Here is a 20,957-nt window from a genome sequence, read left to right on the forward strand (position 1 = left end):
TTGCTCACAATGCTTCGGGCATGGTGCCTCGCTGCGCTCGGCACACTATTTTATTCTCCCACCACGCCATAGTGGATGGTAGGGCATGAAATACCGCCTGTCGGCACATGTCAGCTCAAAAAAAAGTGAAAAAACCCATGGCGACCTAACCCATGGCGACCGAACGCATTTGTTGACCTTGTCCCAGGTCGACCTAGAACCCTGTTGACCTTGTTGCCTGTCGACCCAACGGTGTCGACCTAATGACTGTCAACCTAAGTCGGGTTGACAATACGACCGTATCCCGGGCTTGCACATCGTTGACTGTACTCACTGGACGATATTTACTCAATATTGTCCATATCGTTGACTATATATCGACTAGTTTGTACTCCGCTTGAGTCTCCAATCTACATGGCTGTCTATCCAGAGGGATGGAAGATAGAGAAGCTCCACTCTTCTGTGGTAGCAACAAATGATTTGGACAGATTTGGCAAAATACATACAATACTTTTAGTGGGTGTTGTATTTTTTGTCGACAAGTTCATTATGTCAAAGTTTAACCCTAACTGCAACCTAACCCTAAAACGATGTGTCAACCATTCAGAACGGTGACATAATGACTACATACTATTTTAGTAAATGACGCTTTTAGATACATAGTATACATTATTCTGTCTAATATTGGGCTTGCCCTTTATTATTGTGCCTAGAAATGTGTTATTATCAGGCTGGTTATTATCAGGCTATACAATTAACAGAAGACGGATTATGCTATGTTAATACTTTTTGATATCACTAAAAGGGACAGATTCAATTAGCAGCTGTTAATTGATAATGTGATAAGTGATTGATCTGCCAGGGCTATTCAATTAGAGCTTGTGGCAGCCCACAATCTGCACTGAATGGGGATTTGTAAGGAAAGAGTTCAATGTCCTGATCACAGGTGCTGCGAACGTGCGAACCCGGGAACCTATCCTGGAATCTGTGTGTTAATGTGCGGTAGTTGGTACTTTACCATGCAATAAAATGGGGCTGGAATTGAATAGCCTTACAAACCATATCTCAGAGCGGTGAATTATGTAATGGAGTGTGGTCATAAGCTACGGTTTAGTATAACCGTAACTTAACGTATATGTTAAGGGCCGGACTCAAATAGACAACTCGATGCAAAATGATTACCTTGGGACAAAGACATGACAGTGGTTACTCCATAATTGCAGTTGCCTTCCTTAAATAATTAAATTTGCCTTGGCAATAAAATTTAAATCCTCAACCGTGATATAGGGGGATGCGGTCATCTATTAGAATGAACTTAGGTCTACAGTCATTAGGTCGACCCCACTAGGTCGACTGGCAGGAAGGTCGACCTGACTTAAGGTCGACATGGGCCAAGGTCGACATGACTTAAGGTCGAATTTGCATAAAGGTCGACATGAGGAAGGTCGACTGGTCATAAGGTCGCCATGGGTTTTTCACTGTTTTTTGAGCCGACATGTGCCGACAGGCGGTATTTCATGCCCTACCATCCACTAGGGCGTGGTGGGAGAATAAAATAGTGTGCCGAGCGCAGCGAGGCACCGTGCCCGAAGCATCGCGAGCGAAGCGAGCGATGCGAGGGTCTGATTCTCATTGCCAACTGTGTCCATGTCGACTGTGTCGACATTCGGATAAAAAAACAGTGAAAAACCCATGTCGACCTTATGACCTGTCGACCTTTATGCAAATTCGACCTTAAGTCATGTCGACCTTGGCCCATGTCGACCTTAAGTCAGGTCGACCTTCCTGCCAGTCGACCTAGTGGGGTCGACCTAATGACTGTAGACCTAAATGCAGTCTGACGAATGATCCCATTCTGATATAGGACACATCATTAAGGTAAAGGGGACTTTAATGCACCTTGTAAAATAGCCCCCCCCCCCCGGATAAATGTGGCCTACTTTAGCACGCTGTCATTGTGTCTCATTCTTATGGTAACTGTAAATCTTTCGGGATTAGGAGATGAATGAGGGGTGAGTGTGGAACTCTTATGTTACTCAGACAAATGGCTGCTCCCTACTAGAGGATCACATCACCGATTATTTCCATACTGTGCTCCAGTGTTTCCATTTAAACGATGGAACCAGTACAGTATAGACCTAGCCAGCATCTTGTTTTGTTTGATTGGTTACACATTTAAACTGACGTGTGTATTTTCCAAAGGCTTCCCTGCTCCAAACTCCCACACGGACGGCCTGCTCTGTAGTAATTGCATTGGACTGATGTGTCGGAGGTCTCATGCTCTTACAATATAATGATGTTTTAGTTCTATAAATAAGAACAAGACCCCAGGCCCGTTCCTCTGAACTCGCATTGCACACATGGATAGGCCCTTGTACAGTTCCCCAGATGAAAAGGACTAAAAAGGAACTGTTTATGTTTTACCTTAATGTGAAAGCAACGCTTGGATAAAATGTAAATCACAGAGCACTTTGTGCTGATTCTTGGCAGACGACACTCGGATGGAATTAACTAATTGAAGCCGAGTCCTGGATGCCTGTCGGCTGTTTTCAATGAACCACTGATGGGGCACAGAGGGATACAAGATGCGTGATGGGACCCTGTAGGTCTCTCATGAGTTGGAGGTAGTTTGTCGTCAAAACCCTTTTTTTAGAATATGACTAAATCAGTCTCATCTCCTGTGTCTATTTGACCTTTCCTGATCCAAATGAGTGTGACTTCCTTCCAGCTCGCGTGACTGCTGTCCGCTCATTGTGTGGCTGTGTTAGCATCTGGTCCCAGGGTACCAGGTTTACTGGTGTTTCATCCCCAAGTGCTTTCTTAGTATCCAATATATCTGACCCTATGATTGGCGCAGTGGTTAGTACTGCGTTTTTGAATTTGATATGGAACACATATATGGGTGTCTATTTACGAAGACTTGTCAGAAAGAGAAAATACCAGGCACTCCGATCCAGACAATTTTCAAATACCGTCTGTAACATGGCAGTTATAAGCTGATTGGCTGGTACATAATCTCGCCACTTTCGCTCTCTCCAATTAACCCTGAAGACGCATACAAAAAGTAGATTTTTTTTAGGCTATACAATTAGGATTGCCCGTAAAAATTATATTTGCCCTGGAAAACGCACAGGTTCAGTGAAACCGGTGTGTTTTTCAGCTGTAGCGGGGCTGCATACAGGGATTAGGCTTGGCATGCCAAAAAAAAAAACCTGATAATCAGCGGAACACATCGGCTTATCGAGCTAATTGGATAGTCCCGGTCAAAGAAATTACCCATGGTAATTTACAGCGTCTTTGGTTACACCCCCCCCCCCCCCAAAGTCTGTGTAAATATAGTGTCCATTCTAGCACTCACCATCTTTGAAAACCCATGCAGTTCCTCTTCCTTGCCTGGGGTGTCCCTGTCTGCCGCAGCCCCTCTAGCACAGTGTGGTCTGTATATCATCACAGATATGCAAACCAGACCTGTGCTAGAAACTCCACAGCAGACAGTGACACCCCAGGCAGGGAAGAGGAACTGCATGGGTTTTCAAAGGTGGCGTATGCTAGAATGAACACTAAAATAGACCCCGAAATCTTTGAAGGTTATGTTGGGTTGTGAAAGGTCAACAACAAAATTCATGCTAGTATATAGCTGAACAGAGGAGGGAATTCAATTCCGAAACGGCAAATCACACCCATCTATATCTACAAGTTTTGCCTCAACCCGCACAGAGGTATGCAGGAAAACTTGCAATGCAGAAGCTAGCGCAATTGGCTGATACATGTGCAGCTGTACACATCAGATCACGATTAATTGAATTACCGACAAAGTGTCAGATACAGTCGCTTATAATCGCTATCCAAAGAAAACCTGGTTTTATTACATAGAAAATGGAACTGTGGTTAAATGAGGGAAAATCAGATTCACAAGAAATCTTTCATCAAGCTGGCTCCTCAGTCTGTTTTAAACACATCTGCACTGGGGTCCTGGAGTGCATCCCCCCAAGAAGTAAGGACCAGAGTAATTCCACCAAACAGGTGGACAACGGGTTTATAAATAACCGCCAGCGCCTTCCATTTTGAATAGCACCCTTGAAAGATCTTGCTGGCTTCTGAATTTTATATTATTTTGTCCATCTCTGAAAGACAAATCTGGACACAAAATTACCCTACAGCTATGAGCAACACAAGTGAATTCCTGTGACACTTTCTATGTATGCAGCAAGTTTTCATTGAATAGAGTTGTGGGAAGCCTGCAATATGAGCTGGCAACGCCAAACAGCCGAGTTATTGTACCTATCGGCTTCCTCCACTGACCCATTCCGGGATGAGAAACGGCTCTGCATCTTTAAGAATACATTACACAGCCTTACAACCGTCACATTATGTCTCTGCTGTGTCAGAATAAACAAAAGGCTTTTCAAGCAACCTTTTCAATATTTCCGTGACCTACAACAGGGGCAACCGAGATGTGGGGCCAAAAATAGGATTTACAGCTGAGGGACCGGGTGATGACAGCTGTTACAGGGAATTTGGTAGTCGGGCTTACCAGAGTAATTCTAAAGTTAACCAGTGCTAGCCATTTAGACCCTGCAGCAACCAGCATACAATGGGTAGGCCGAGACATTTTACAATATGACTTAATTAGTTATTGGTACATAGGTCTGGCATGAATCAAATGTAACACCGGAATAGGACAGCCTGTGCTCTCAAATATTCTCAGCCAATAGTTGTCAAACATAGTGGTTTCCCTAAATGCAGGCACGGGGTGGCCCAACCTGTTGAACATTAGACTACAAAAAAAACACGTATTTGAAAAGGATATGTAATAAGCGACCAAATGTATGTAAAAGTGATAAATGGGTCATCCATAGAAATATGGCAGCATGTAATAAACAACTTGCGATCATTTGTCTCAATAAACACTATAGTTTAGGAAAGTTCATTTCATGCAGTTTAAATACCTATCAATCAAAATGAATGTTTTGGTAGCTTTAAAACTTTTTTTAATACATTAAGGAAGAATACTACCAAAAAAAGGTAATAAATGAAAAAGTACTGTCGTCCGTCAGCATATTGGTTCATCAACAGACAAAAAAGACGTTTGACTAATTAGTCATTACATTATTGGGGAGCGGATGACAATAATGACAGACAAACAAATAAACTGATGGGACACCCTGCAAACAAAATATCTGTGAGGTTTGCAAATCTCCAATCCTTAGACTCCGTACACACTCATATATTGCTCATTTTAAAATCGCCCAGTATGTACCCACCCACCGACGGCCAATGTGCAAACGTGCGGGCAGAATGCAGCATCATCCACCCACACACACCCCTGACATTCTGATGCTGGGTCCCTGCTGCCGCGACATCGTACAAACTGGGGATCGTCCAGTGTGTACCCACCATTTGTGGTCGACCCCCCTCGTTGACTCATTTTTACTAGATCATCATGTATGGGAGAGGGTGACGTGTGTATAGTTAATTATCAGCTGCGTGTGTGATGGCAATTGTGTCACCTCTGAATCAGGCCCTTGGCCCCAGGTGACGGGAACTGAAAAGAAGTAGGGTGCTGGAGAAGCAGATGACACTGTCACATATGAAATGGTGTAAGCAGAAAGCTACAGGTGTAGCGCAGGATTTTATCTGCACACCTACACGCTCATTCATGAAAATATGCTAGAAAAAACGTAGCTGGGGAATGGTGTCAAATTTTACATAGCAATGGCGAAATTGGAGGAGATGACGAATAGCAAACACACTGGTCTTTGAAGTGGGAGGCTGGCAGTTTGAACCCTAGTGTCATCTCTGTGTCACTCCGTCTCCATGTGTACCGGCCCCTACTCAACATTAGGTAGTAATCAGAGATTTGTTGTGTCTGTCAATTCTGTCATATATAGCACACGGTCACTACAAGACGTGTGTGCAGACACTGCGGGATGGGGCGAAATGTAAACAGCCGGGGGCTAGCACAGAAGGCATTCCACATGTGGCTACAGGGAATCTCACTTCCCTACACATAGGAGACATCAATGGATTTTATAGTTACTGTAGCCAATGCCTAATTCTGGGAACATTCATTCCCAGTCATATTTAGAGGCGATTTTTAGTTCTATCATTCTGTCCCAATTAGCGCCATCTATTGGTGAAACCATCTTAATGCATGTACAGTATAATGTAGTGACAGTCATAGAACACAGAACAAGGGGGAAGACAAATCCAGCAAGAGTAGACAAAGAGAAAAGTGGAGGGGTATATGGGTCATTGGGTCGACCACAGAAGGTCCACATGGCTTAGGTCGACACATGAAATAGGTTGACAGGGTTGGAAGGTGGACACAATTATTAGGTCAACAGTCAAAAGGTCGACATGACGGTCACGTTTTTTGTGTCCCGAATATCGACATAGTCAAGATGGACATCATCAAGGCGTACCGTGGGCTCAAAGCCCTAGGCTCAAAAAAAAACAAAAAATTGTGTCAACCTTTTGACTGTCAACATAATGGTTGTGTCAATTTTCCTTCCCTGTCGACCTATTTCATGTGTCGACCTAAGCCATTTCGACCTTCAGTGGTCGACCCAATATGGGTCGATCTAATGACCAAATACCAAGTAAAGAGGCTGACCACAGCAACTAATCAGCTTCCACCTAACATGTTATAGAATGTACTTAAATACTAGCTTGAAGCGGATTGGCCAACTTCCCCAATCTTCAGGCTTGACCCATCTCCCCTCTAAAAATGGGTGTGTTATAGCTCGCAGGCAATGTCTGGGTCCACAGTCAATCGGTTAACCCCAAAAAGAAAAAAAGGTCACGGCAAGCAATAGGTCTACCCGTAAAAGGTAAACATGAGTTTTGTTGTGCCCATGTTGACACCTGAGCACGGGGACATTTCTCTTTCAATGGTCCTGGTGACACAGCTCAACACTGGGATGTAGGAGGGTCCGAAGGAGCCAGGCACCTATCCTAAAGCTTTAGAGGGTAGGCTCCTCCCCTACTGCATCCCTGGACTCTTCAGTTCGTGTTAGGTGCCCACTGGAGTGGGTGCTATTCTAAAGGGCTGCGGGAGCAGCCGAAGAAATAGAGTAGTTAGGGGATTTTTTATTATTTTATTAACTATTACCCTAGCTAGGTAGGCACAGTGTGAGGATTCTCATAGTGAATCCTCACACTGCTAGCGCAGCAGGAGCTGACAGAAGCGCGTCCTGTCAGCTCTCTGTGCACAGGGTAGACGCTGTCTGGCCTCCCTGTGCAGCGCTTTTAGCCTCTTTTATGAGGCTGCCTGGGCTCCGGAGCATCCTGAAACCGGCTCCACAGTTAGGTGGGGATCATGGGGGACAGGCGCTCCGTGATGGCGGCGGCCATTTTATGCGGAGCTTACACGCTGAGCTCCTGACTGAGAGGACAGCAGCGCTGTGACAGGCATGTTCCAAGTGGTCCCCATTTGAGGGGGAGACACTGGAACAAGGAAATCCTACCTAAGGAGCGGCTAGCTGGGGGTGGTTGGCGCCAAAAGGTCACGGACCCCGCAGCAGCAGGGACTTTTGGTCTCTTCCTTCACTCTGACTTTGGCGCCTTTCAGAACGCTTGCAGCGGAGCTGAGCTGGCTAATTGATCCTAGCAGAGTGACTTGGATTTCCTGGGCATCGCTTCCCCGCAGTTGAAACCTACAGACAGCTAAGTGACTGGGTGCATTGACTTTGTATAAGCGCTTGTACAATTGTTTGCACTGTGTATATTGAGATATATATATTTTTCACTTGCATCATGTCTGAGCATCAGGCTGTGGTTTTGGGGGAGGGAGCCCTTAGTGCACTGAGCGCGTGCAATGTTTGCACACAAAAGTTTGTCCCTGAGCAGATGGCCAAGGGGGGCTTATGTATTACTTGCGCTGATGTGAGACCCATGGGCAGTGAACACCATAGGGCAGAGCAGAGTGAACCTGCGTGGGCCAGTGCCCTAGGCAGGTCTGTAAACGCTTTGGTGCAGCTTCTGGACAGACAGAGTGATGTGCTGGTAGAATCACAGAGACCTATGCCATCATCTCAGCAGTCGTCTGGCTCCTTGCCTCTTACCCAGGCAGATCCTGCGCTTATTCAGGTGATGCAGGATACTGCTAAGGGGATCAACAGATTCAGTGAAATACTGGACAAAATGGATGATGTTGCAGGGACCTCTAAAAGGTCTTATGCTATGCCTAATGTGGTAGAGGAGGAGGAAGGAGAGTATACTGACACACCCTGGGACCAGGGTGATGATTTTGAAGAGACCTCTGCTGCTGGTATAGAGGATCTCATTGTAGCTGTAAAACAGGCGTTAAAACTGTCTGTTGAGGATAAGACCCCTGTTAAGGGTGTTTTTAAGCGACAGCAGAAGGAGGCTGTTACTTTTCCCTCAGATGAGGGGTTACAGGAACTATTGGAAGGGGCTTGGAAAACCCCAGATAAGAGGCTACAGATGCCTAAGAGATTCCTTAGTCTGTACCCCATGCCGGAGTCTCATTCTGAACTCTGGGAAAAGGTGCCTGTTGTGGATGCTTCAGTGGCACGTTTATCAAAAGCTACGGTATTGCCTGTACAGGGTGGTGCAGCTTTTAAGGATTCTGTGGATAAAAAGCTCGAGGGAAACCTCAAAGCTATTTTTGAAGGGGTGGGGTTTACCCTGCGTCCCCTTATTGCTTCAGCCTGGGTCTCTAAGGCCATTATAGAGTGGGCTGGTGAGTTATGCACCATGCTGCAGGCTGACCCTGGTGCTTTGCTGGTAGCAGAAAAGATTAAGGCCGCTGCAGAATATGCGGTGGAAGCAGAAGAGGAAGCTCTTAAAATGGCTACCAGAGTGTCCACAGTCTCTATTAATGCCAGGAGAGTACTCTGGCTTAAGGCCTGGGAAGCGGACAATGAGTCCAAAAAGGCCCTAGAATTGTTAGCTTTCAAGGGAAAGTTACTTTTTGGTTCTGAGCTTGAGGAGATTATAAAACAAGCCACAGGCGGCAAGAGTACTTTTCTGCCGGCCTCCTCAACAAAGCAGTCATCTAGATTCGCTGCTTTTAGGCCGTCCTTTCGGCCCTCCCCTAGAGGTGGTGCGTCCTTTCGGGGACAATCGTTCAGGGGAAAGTTTCAGACCTCCAGGGGCAAATCTCAAAGGTCCAAGTTTGGCTCTTTCCATAAGAAGCCTGCCTCTAAAGGAGAGGATAAACCCTCCGCATGACTGCCTGGGGATAAGCCCGGCAGGGATAAAGGTGGGGGGGCGTCTCACACACTTCAGGGACGCTTGGGCTTCTCTAGACCAGGATTCCTGGGTCTTAGAGATCATTACCCAGGGTTACAAAATCCCTTTCAGAGGGCGGCCTCCGAAGAGGTTCATCCCCACACCCATACCAAAGCAGGCGCTCCTGCGCACAGCTCTGATGAGAGCGGCTCATTCCCTTTTGGAAAAAGGGGTGGTAATTCCGGTTCCCAGGGCAGAGTGGAAGAAAGGATTTTACTCCACGCTGTTCCTGGTGCCCAAACCAGACGGGTCTTTCAGACCAATACTAAATTTGAAGTCCTTAAATGTTCACCTATGGGTAGACCATTTCAAAATGGAGTCTTTGAGGTCTGTTCTCCTGAGTCTGGACCAGGGAGAATTTCTGGCGTCCATGGATGTCCAAGACGCATATCTGCACGTTCCCATTCACCCGGAACATCAGACGCTGTTGAGATTTGCCATAGGAGACCTGCATTTACAGTTCCGGGCGTTACCCTTTGGGCTAGCAACCGCGCCAAGGGTATTTACAAAGATAATGTCAGTGATGGCGGCAGTGCTGAGGCTCAGGGGAATCACAGTAATACCCTATTTGGACGATCTCCTGTTCAAGGCAGAGTCAGCAACCCTGCTTCAAAGTCACTTGAAAGAGGCCATCAATTTTTTGCAGGCTCACGGCTGGATTTTAAACTTACAAAAATCTCAGTTGGTACCATCACAGAGGATCCAGTTCTTGGGAGTCATACTGGATACCCATCTCCATCGGGTATTTCTCCCGGAGATAAAGGCCAGGGATCTGGTCACTCTAGTTCAGGAGATTCTCAGAGCTCCGAGCTTGTCAGTGTGGAGGTGCCTCAAACTCCTGGGGAAAATGGTGGCGTCATTCGAAACGCTTCAATTTGCCAGGTTCCACTCACGAGTATTCCAATGGAACATTTTGTCAGCCTGGTCAGGAAACACTTTGACCATGAAAACGGAGTTGATAGTGCTGTCCGGGGACACTCGGGACTCCTTGAAATGGTGGACAGAGGTAGATTCCCTTCAGTGGGGTCGGTCATTACAGACCTGGGACTGGTTGGTAGTAACTACCGATGCCAGTCTCAGGGGCTGGGGGGCAGTCTCAGGCTGCAGGGCCTGTGGACGGCAGACGAATCAGTGTTACCAATCAACATCTTGGAGCTGAGAGCTGTCTGGAAAGTGATTTCCTTGGCGGGAGACAGGTTAAGGAACCTCCCCTTGAGGATTCAGACCGACAATGCCACAGCTGTGGTGTATCTGAATCATCAGGGAGGTACACGCAGCAGATTGGCCATGTGGGAGGTGTCCAGAATCTTCCTATGGGCGGAACAGAATGTTCCTGCCGTATCGGCTATATTCATTCCAGGAGTGGAGAATATAGAAGCAGACTTCCTGAGCAGGGAGGAGCTCAAGGAAGGAGAATGGAGCCTACATCCTCAGGTGTTTCACCAGATCACGGCAAGGTGGGGAACTCCGGATTTGGACCTAATGGCATCCAGGTTCAACCATCAGGTGCCCAGGTTCTATGCCAGAACGAGAGATCCGCTAGCAGAGGCAGTGGATGCCATGACTACTCATTGGCAGGGAGACCTTCTTTATGCATTCCCTCCAATTCCAATGTTAGCGAGACTGTTGAAGAGGGTACAGGACCAGAAGGTTCCGGTGATCCTTGTGGCCCCAGATTGGCCAAGGAGGTCTTGGTACTCGAGGCTTCAGAGGTTATCAGTGGATTCATGGCGTCTACCTCTGAGACCAGACCTGTTAAGACAAGGCCCATTCAATCACCTGGATTCCGATCGATTGATTTTGACGGCTTGGTTATTGAAACCGCCATTTTAAAAAAGAAAGGATTTGCTGATGCAGTAGTGCAGACTATGATAAAAGCCAGAAAAGCTGTTTCTTCGGCAAATTATTATAGAGTCTGGAAGACTTATATTAGATGGTGTGAGAGGCAAAAAGCTCACACATCTCACTTCAAATTATCAAAAATGTTAGATTTTCTACAAGATGGATTTTCTTCGGGCCTAAGCCTTCAGTCGTTGAAGGTGCAGATTTCGGCCTTGTCCATCTATTTTCAAAAAAGAATTGCCATTTTACCGGAGATTCAAACTTTTTTACAAGGGGTATCCAGACTGAAACCCCCTTACAAGCAACCAGTAGCACCTTGGGATCTGTCACTGGTTTTGGATTGCCTTCAGAAGGCACCTTTTGAGCCTTTAAGGTCGGCTGACTTTAAGTTTCTCACGTGGAAGCTAGTGTTTTTGTTAGCAGTAGCATCTGCTAAAAGGGTGTCAGAGCTGGGAGCTTTGTCATGCAAATCTCCCTTCTTAATTTTTCACGATGACAGGGCTGTTCTGAGAACAGTGCCGCAATTTTTACCGAAGGTAGTCTCTGCCTTCCATTTAAATCAGGAGATAGTTCTACCTGTGTTTCAACCCCCAGAGGGTTCCAAGAAAAGGGACAAGTTGAAGACTTTGGATGTTGTGCGTGCCTTACGCATATATGTGGACAGAGTGAAGAGTGTTAGGAAAACTGACACTTTATTGGTACTGTATGACGTACATAAAATTGGTTGGCCTGCATCTAAGCAGACCGTTGCTAGGTGGTTGCGTTCTGTGATAGCCTTTGCATACACCAAAGTGGGTAGGCCTGTACCGGCCAGAATAAATGCGCATACCACCAGGTCAGTTGCCACCTCTTGGGCGGTCCGACATGGGGCCACAGCTGAGCAGGTTTGCAGAGCTGCCACTTGGTCATCTGTTCACACATTTGCCAAATTCTATAGATTCCATGAGTTCGCGTCGGAGGACGCATCATTCGGGCGAGCAGTGCTGAGAGCTGCAGACCTGAGCGTACCCTCCCAAAGGACCGGCTCTGGAACGTCCCAGTGTTGAGCTGTGTCACCAGGACCATTGAAAGAGAAAAAGGGATTTTTGTAAGAACTTACCGTTCGAATCCCTTTCTCTGATATGGTCCTGGTGACACAGCGATCCCTCCCTTACGCTCAGTAAGTATGCCAGAAGTTCATGATGTTCATGTTAAAATGGTTAAAAGTTAACAGTTTCTGTTATAAAATGTGCATATAATATGTGCAGGCGTTTGTACTGAGTTAATGTATTCCAGTGGCTTTGAAAGATTGAACTGAAGAGTCCAGGGATGCAGTAGGGGAGGAGCCTACCCTCTAAAGCTTTAGGATAGGTGCCTGGCTCCTTCGGACCCTCCTACATCCCAGTGTTGAGCTGTGTCACCAGGACCATATCAGAGAAAGGGATTCGAACGGTAAGTTCTTACAAAAATCCCTTTTTAATGTACTGCGTCCACTCGCAGTGTTCAATTCGCTCGCCATGATTCGGGACAGAATTATTGACAACAAATGGGTGGCAGCAAAGAGGAGCGTAGCTGCATCTGTAACACTGTGGGCAAAACCGTGCTGCACTGCAGGTGGGGCAGAGAGAGTTATTTTGTTTCAGTGCAGAGTAAATACTGGCTGCATTATTCTTACACTGCAATTTAGATTTCAGTTTGAACACACCTCATCCAAATGGGGCTTATTATCTATTAATACGGCTTTTAACCATATCTCACCCTGTCCTATTTATGAGGCACCTTCAGCTTCATAAATAGCAATATCCACACTTCGTAAGTAAGTTGCTATTTACTGATGTCTCGTGCAGAAATCTCCTGCATTTGGCTCACACATCGCAGGATTCTGCTGTCCCATGCAATGTAACTAGCCTCCAGAAACCAATCATTTATGCTGCATGTGATGATATGGAATGTTCTCAGTATAGACCCCACACAGAGTAGTATGTTAACCCTTTGGGAAGAATTATATCGCTTTGGACACTATACAGTACTTGGGCATGACAGGATGCATTGGAAGTAGTCTCCCTGGTATCTGGTCCCCGAGTCGACCACTAATAGTCGATAGTGATTAGGTCGACACTCAATCATGGTAGACATACCCCAGATCGACACTGACAAATTGTCGACACACACTTAAGGTCGCCATGGACATGGTTGACATAAATAAGGTTGACATGAGAATATAATAGTGGCACCACCAGGGCCGGTGCTAGGGTGTTTGGCGCCCTCCTGCGAAATATAAATTTGCGCCCTTGCAGCAAAAAAAAAAAAAAAAAAGAGCTTGATTTTACAAGAAGCATGGCCACACAATAGTACCCACGTTTCATATTACACCACACAGTAGCACAATCTAATTTACAATTCACCTTCCACCGCCCCCTCCCAGCAGGCAGAGCGAGAGTTGGTAATAGCATGTTTGGTTCACTTTACAAATTAAAAATTTGTTCCCCATGGCCAAACACCACATAGAAATAGTGCGTGCCGTAGGCACGCGGCAAAATCGAGGGGGTGTGGTATAAAAAAAACTAGCATGGCCACACAATAGTACCCCCAGTCACATTACACAACCATTCACGTTAACCTCACCTAGTGACCCATATTCATGTCACACCTCACATAGTGACCCATATTCATGTCACACCTTATATAGGGCCTTATTCTGGTTGGTGCGGAAATGTACGCGTGCGTACGGCCCGCCAATGTTTTGTGTCTGCGCATGTGCAGAGGCATATCTGCGCATGTGTGAACGGAACACACGTCCAAATTCCGCATGAAATCTAAACACTACGAACGTGAAGGGACATGCAATCGGCGGGGTGGCGTTAAAGTGCTCGCTAGGCTAGCAAGCAGGTCTGAATCAGGCCCATGGCCAATTAGTTAGACAGTCAGGATGTAGAGGAAGAAAATCAAACATGGGCTGAGGAGGAATGGGTGACCTGGCTCAGCTTGGAGCAGATGTCAACAGCTGGTCACAACTGTCAGTCCTGCTTCCCCACGTCCTCAATGCAAAATTCATAAAATATATATATCTACACACACACACACACACACACACACGGAACTACAAGCACTTATATAAATATATATATATAAATATATATATATATATATATATATATATATAAAACATAAAGACCCAAGGATGCGGCACTCCAAATAATGACCAACATTCAGTTAGCAATTAGCCATATGTCGCATTTTCATCATTAAAATGTCGATATATTAAACGTCATTGAAACGATGTATCTGTATTGCTGACTAATTGATGGTCATTGCCTGGACTGTGTGTGTATATATATATATATAGTGTAACCAGTAATTCAGGCGACACTCACGGATATATATAGTGTAACCAGTAATTCAGGCGACACTCACGGATTTCTAACGGTGTTTGAAAGTGTTTTAATAAAGGTCCAACATGTTTCGGGCGTCCTGGCCCGTCCTCAGGATGGGCCAGGACGCCCGAAACATGTTGGACCTTTTTTAAAACACTTTCAAACACTTTCAAAAACCGTATTAATAGATAATAAGCCCCATTTGGACGAGGTGCGTTCAAACTGAAATCTAAATTGCATTGAATATAATAGTGTTCCAAGTGCAGCAAGGCACCGTGCCTGAAGCGTGGCGGGCCCTGCAAGGGGCCCGGTATTGTAATACAGTGTCCAAGTTGACTTACGTCGAAATTCAGGACATAAAAATTGTGAAAAAATCATGTCGATCTTCCCATTGTCCTAATGCTTGTGTCGACCTTCTAACCCTGTCAACCTATTTCATGTGTTGACCTAAGCCCCATCGATTTGTAGTGGTCAAGCTAATGTATGTCGACCTTCACACAGTCGACCCTATGACCCATCTTCTGTAGCATGCTATGGGACAACCACTCTATATCTCCCTCTAGCTGAGAAGTGCTGAGGGGGGGGGGGATCATATACATTGGGGCAACAGTGATAAAATCTGGTTGCTATATTTATAAGGACTATTTATATTTACACCATGCAGTCTAATACTCCTAAAGTGTTATTATAACCCAGCGTACTGTGGATGACAATGTGTGCACTGCAGTGAGACATAGCAACCAATTTGCTTACGTCATTCTTTACCAGACAGATATTAGCAAGTATCTGATTGGTTGGTTTTGGCTACTACAGATAGATTTGGGTGTAGCATAAAAACACTGATTATATATACACCTTTCATTTCCAAATGTTCCAGGACAAGGCCCTGCTCTACTGACGCACAGGGCCGGATTAAAGCAGGGGCTACAGGTTTTGTGCATGGGAGTGGGGTAATGCTGCAGCTTCACCTATCTGCCAATGTGACAATGATAAATGGTGCCGAGCATGGGGTGCCAAGGCACACTGACTGCACAAGTGTGCAGTGCATTACTGGGAGTTGGCTAAGCCCCATGACACTTTGCACAAGAGGGCAGAGGCTGAGAGGGTTGGGCTGAGCTCTGATTGGTGGAGCTTATTACATGCTTCTCAGGCCCATGGAGGGAAGCAGCAGCAGCCTAGTCATGGGAGGGTTTTTCAGAGGCAGCACTGGGACTGTGAGTGTGTGTATATATATATATATATATATATATATATATATATATATAAATAAAAAATCTTCCCCCCCTGCAGTTACCCATTGACCAAGTTTACACTGCCTTTACTTTATGTTTTGACAGTGTAATATTCTCCTATGCAGTTTGCGGCCACTAATGACAAGTGCAAAGGGGGCCCCCCTGTCTAAAGTGCCCTGGGCCCCCCGAAGGACTAATCTGGCACTGCTGACTCATATCGGCTGCGGCCAGTGACCTGTTGTATTTAAACCAGGACATGGCATACAAGGAGTCACCAGCGGACAATGGGCCTGATTCAGACAAATTTCACAACATTTAAAACCCCCGCACACCAGGTCCTGCCCAGTGATGTCCCTGTAAAATGCTGTTGGAACCGAAGATGCGACCGGGAGACAATCGTGATCTGTGATTTTTGGACATCGGTCTGAAATAGGCCCAATATTCCTTTAATAGATGACCCCTTTTACATTGTTCCAGCTAGGTCACTGTGATAATATAATGAGGCAGATAACCCATGGCAGTCACAAGCATTTATTCTTAATGTGATTGACAGCCAGGGATGGTTGCAGTAGAGTAATGAGGGAGTGCTAACTCTAACGCAGGCGTATCTTGATCGAACGAGTCAGCGCATGAGCAAGAACACACATTCCATGAATCCTCAATGACAATATAACGACTGATTAGTCCCCAGTCAAAAGTCAAAACACTGCATCAAAGACAAAGGGTAAAGTTAAAAGAATGAGAGAATCAGAAAGTGAGATATTTGGTAAGTAATCTCCAATTTTTTAAAGCGGCAATCATGTACACTGCAAAATCAAATTGGTTTTGCAGTGTAAATGATTGCCGCTTTTTTTTCTTATAAAATCTCTCACTTTCTGAATCTCTCATCCTATTAACTCCTTTGCTGGTACTCTCGAGAATTTTCCGGGTTATGCTCCAGTGCGCAGACTGGCAAACCCGAAAAATTGTCAGGCATGCCACTGCATGCGCTCCCTCCTGCCGGCAGCACTGCTGAGCTCTGTGCTAGGCTTCAGCCGCTGCCCGGCTCCTGCTGCCTGGCCCTGCCTCCTTCCTCTGGCTGTGTGCGGCATGACCTTGCAAAGTCACGCCTCACACAGCCCGGTTGCCGGGGGCAGGGCAGCTGCTGACATAGTGCTCAGCGGCGCTGCCCGACCCTGGGAGAGACAGTGGAGCACTCCCCTCAAAAAAACTCACCCACTCACTACCTTAAAAAAAAAACCCACCTAAGTACAATATAGGAGCAAGATTCAGATCATGAAAGAAGACTGTATGCAGGTCACAGGAGCAAACCACCCCTCTCCACAGTGGTATCTGGTCACTGGGTCAACAACGTCTATGTAGACAATCACTAGGTCGACCACTAATTGTCGACAGTAACTAGGTTGACACCTGGAAATGCTTGACATACCATAGGTCGGCATTGACATGTAGACACAAGCTTAAAGTCGACCTGTAGTATGTCGACCATTTCCAGGTGTCAACCTACACATTCAATCTCTTATACCGTAACCTCTACAGCACAGCACTCCAGCTGCATGTTTTACAAGGCGCTGGTAAGAACAAGCCAGAAGTTCTGCAGTTATATCTAGTCCAATCAGATCTCTGCATGGGTTAAAGAATACAGTACAGCTTTCAGACCTTTCTTTAACCTAGAAGATGGGAGTAGTCGTCATGCTCAGCAGTTAACCAGACTGGGATATCTATCGCACAGCAGTGACAACACTATTCAACCAATAGCCTGATAATAGAAGTGATCTAATTCTCCCCTCCCATTGCGTTATAAGAACTGCCAACATTTTTAGGCAACCCATGGTATTCCCCAGCTATGAAAGTCAAGCATACTCAATAAGCCTCAGGTATGGTAGCTTGCATAAAATGTACTGGCTGCCCGAGACACACTGCAGCGCTACTCTGAGGAATGGAAGTGTATGGGAAACTGCGTGACTGAAGTATTAATCCTTCCCCCCGAGGCAGTGTAAACGCCAGAACAGGTACGGACAAGGGTATTGTCTGGCACACTTCAAAATATGGGATCCCCCTCCAGTCTAGGTGTGCAATCTAGAGTTCCTGTGTCACACTACAGGGCATCTGCTAATTACTCACCTTGCAGCGAGATATTTCCAGTTCCTGTAGCTCGCCTGCGGCTGGTAACGGTCCGGAGGAGCTACTAGTGTCTGGTGCAGTGATGCCATATCACCCCCTTATCCTTCCGCATACACTCTACCCAACATCTCATCCACAAACCGACCCAATTGTTAGCAATATAAAAATGTGGAACACGACTAGACAGACCACGTGCAAATGTTATTGCACGTGTGTTTAAAGGGAACTTCGGGCAACTGGTCTAAGCAGCTTTATCTGTGTAACAGAGAACACAGATTCTGTAAAACATCTCCTATCCCCGTCGGCTATCTACAGTACCTGCTAGCCTATTCCTGACATTTGCAGATCCTGTCTCTGGCATACACTGTAGGGATTATACTGTCATCCGGGAAAAGTGCTGAATGACTGAACTTACTCGCCGCAGACGTGTCTGTTGGGCTAAGATGGATCCGCTGGTGCACAACCGATGGTATAACTTAAGATTTAACTGTTGCTGCTTTAAGGGATACACATGTCATTTATTTTGGAAACATTTTCCAAATAGCTGCAGGAATTTATGGGCAACCCGTGTTGAAAGACTATTCCAACTTTTATTTTATACCTGTGAATACAAAGAAAACAGCTTTTTCCAGTTAGAGCGCTAGCTCTTTGGGGCAGAGACTAGAATTTTATAGCTTTTCAAACTGATTGGCACAACCACGTGCTCCGTGAATTTACTGCTCTTTCCACATTGTGTTTACATTGCGTGGGTCTGCCCGAATATATACGCATATACGCTACGTATACATTTTGAACTGCTTTTTTCAATCTTTAAACAAATATTAGCATCCTTCTAATACAAACTTCTCCAGTACTCCGGAAGACTTTATTAAAGCAGACCAAAATCCTGCCAGAATCCAAGTAACAGAGAGCAGCGACATCACCCAGTAACATCAGCGAAGCAGGATTTATAGGGGGGGGAATCACATACTTATATACATTCATGCAGCTCTGGGAGACCGGATGTGCTCATCGTTAGGCATAAAACCAATACATTGTGGAAACAATGGAAGAAAAAAATCTCAACAGTTTAATCCCGAAGCCTTTAACATGATATAGTTTTCCGAATGGGTTAAATAGCATTAAACAGATATGAGACGACCTGAAAGTACATTATTAATACTGGGACATTTCTTGCACAGGGAAAGGATTGCTGGGTAACTGTAATCCAAGATGCACATGTAAACCTCTCAGTAACATCAGGTTAACCCCAGGGAAAGCCCCGGTAATGAGGATCATTCCTAATATCTGACCACTGGCTGGACAGGTAATCTCGCTATCTAGAGACGTGGTTATGGAGTGACAGCTCTAGGGATACTTAACAACTGGTCATGGTGCATTCACAAAAGGTTGCCTATTACATTTGCTCAGAGGTTCCCTGATCATGTGATCCATGCAAAGCTGATGCCCAATCCATATGGCGTATGACTGGTGTGTCAGCATCCTCAGGGATGAGTCTATACATACCCAGTATAGCCCTAGCTGTGCACATAGAATATCCTGGAGTCATTCAGGAGTGCGATCCTCTGTATACTGTATAAGCAGATTAATGCACCACGCTGCGCTCCCATGACATCCTTACTGTCACTAGCATAGACCCAGTAGCAGACTTGTACTCACTCTACAAGGAGTCCCCATGCATGCAGCCACACAGCAAGGGATCTCTATCGGTGCACCCACCCGCCAAGGGCTCTGCATGGTACACTTATACAGGGGTTCTTAAGTGTATATACAGCAAGGGAACCCCACACAGGCACAGAAAGGGAACCCCGCGCAGGCACAGAAAGGGAAAGGGAACCCTGCGCAGGCACAGCAAGGGAACCCCGCAGAGGCAGAGCAAGGGAACCCCGCACAGGCAGAGCAAGGGAACCCCGCACAGGCAGAGCAAGGGAACCCCGCACAGGCAGAGCATGGGAACCCCACGCAGGCACAGCAAGGGAACCCCGCGCAGGCACAGGCTCAGCAAAGGAAGCCCACGCAGGCGCAGGCTCAGCAAGGTAACCCCACGCAGGCGCAGGCTCAGCAAGGGAACCCCACGCAGGCGCAGGCTCAGCAAGGGAACCCCACGCAGGCTCAGCAAGGGAACCCCACGCAGGCGCAGGCTCAGCAAGGGAACATGGGGTTCCCTTGCTGAGCCTGCGTGGGGTTCCCTTGCTGAGCCTGCGTGGGGTTCCTTTGCTGAGCCTGAGTGGGGTTCCCTTGCTGCAGGCACAGGCTCAGCAAGGGAATCCCCGCGCGGGCACAGGCTCAGCAAGGGAACCCCCGCGCAGGCAAAGCAAGGGAACCCCATGCAGGCACAGAGGCAGCAAATATACTTCATATGCATGGAACCATTCAAGGGCCCCTAAATACATGCACCCACACAATGATGGATCCCCATTTTATCTGCACCACAATGGAATCTGGGGCCACATCCCCTGCTGCTGAGTGTCACTCCTTTAGTAAGACCCTGTCAGGCATCATCCTACATCCTCTTGTGTGCGGGCAGCCGGGACCCCCTCCTTCCCCGCAGCCCCGCACTCACCCCCTGGATGCAGCCGCTCTGAGTTTGGAGCCCGGGGCTGATACCGGCTCCATCACGGTTACTTCATTCTCTCGGCGGCCGGGGCTTTACGTCCATCGGAGTGAGAGCATCCCGTCCCTGGCTGAGGGCACCCTCCCTGCTGGTGCAAGTGCCACTCACTCCCCGGGGACTATGCATGCACCTGGGGAGGGGGGCGGGGGGCAGGTCTGGGCAGAGCTGGGAGCCATGGCAGCCTGACCCCTGGCGGCTCTCTCTGCACCCCCTCTCCTGACTTCAGGGGGTCCCCGCTCAGCAGTAGCGGACGGAGATTCTTCCTGCTGGACCCGAGCTGTACAGGGACGGAAAGGAAGGCTCCAGCACATAATGCACTGGATATAAGGCTCGGCGCCCCTGCTGCCCTCTTGTGGCCGAACTACAGTGTTGCCAACAGAACTTTAGAACTTTTTTCTCCTCTTCATAAACCAGGAGCAGGTTTGTTTTACTTTTTTTCTATTAATTAAGGACTGAAGTTCTATAAAAGTTGTGCCCAAACTGGATGGCATTCAAATAATATGTAATTACAAGTTTCCAAACTGTCCCTAATTCATTTGCAGCCTAGGCAGCAAA

At 46.7% G+C, this 20,957-nt stretch overlaps 1 protein-coding gene across 1 annotated transcript in view; it reads right to left on the minus strand.

Annotated features, from left to right (window-relative positions):
• COL27A1 (collagen type XXVII alpha 1 chain) overlaps window positions 1–20,689 on the minus strand; it is a 321,471-nt gene extending 300,782 nt beyond the window's left edge. Inside the window, exon 1 of the mRNA XM_083158983.1 lies at window positions 20,352–20,689. Coding sequence (XP_083015109.1) covers window positions 20,352–20,404 — 53 coding nt within the window. The 5' untranslated portion in view covers window positions 20,405–20,689. The remainder of the gene's footprint in view (window positions 1–20,351) is intronic.
• Between the last annotated feature and the right edge of the window lie 268 nt (window positions 20,690–20,957).

The sequence above is a fragment of the Crinia signifera genome, chromosome 9 (assembly GCF_055691185.1).
Source record: "Crinia signifera chromosome 9, ASM5569118v1, whole genome shotgun sequence".
In the NCBI taxonomy this organism is placed as follows: domain Eukaryota; kingdom Metazoa; phylum Chordata; class Amphibia; order Anura; family Myobatrachidae; genus Crinia; species Crinia signifera.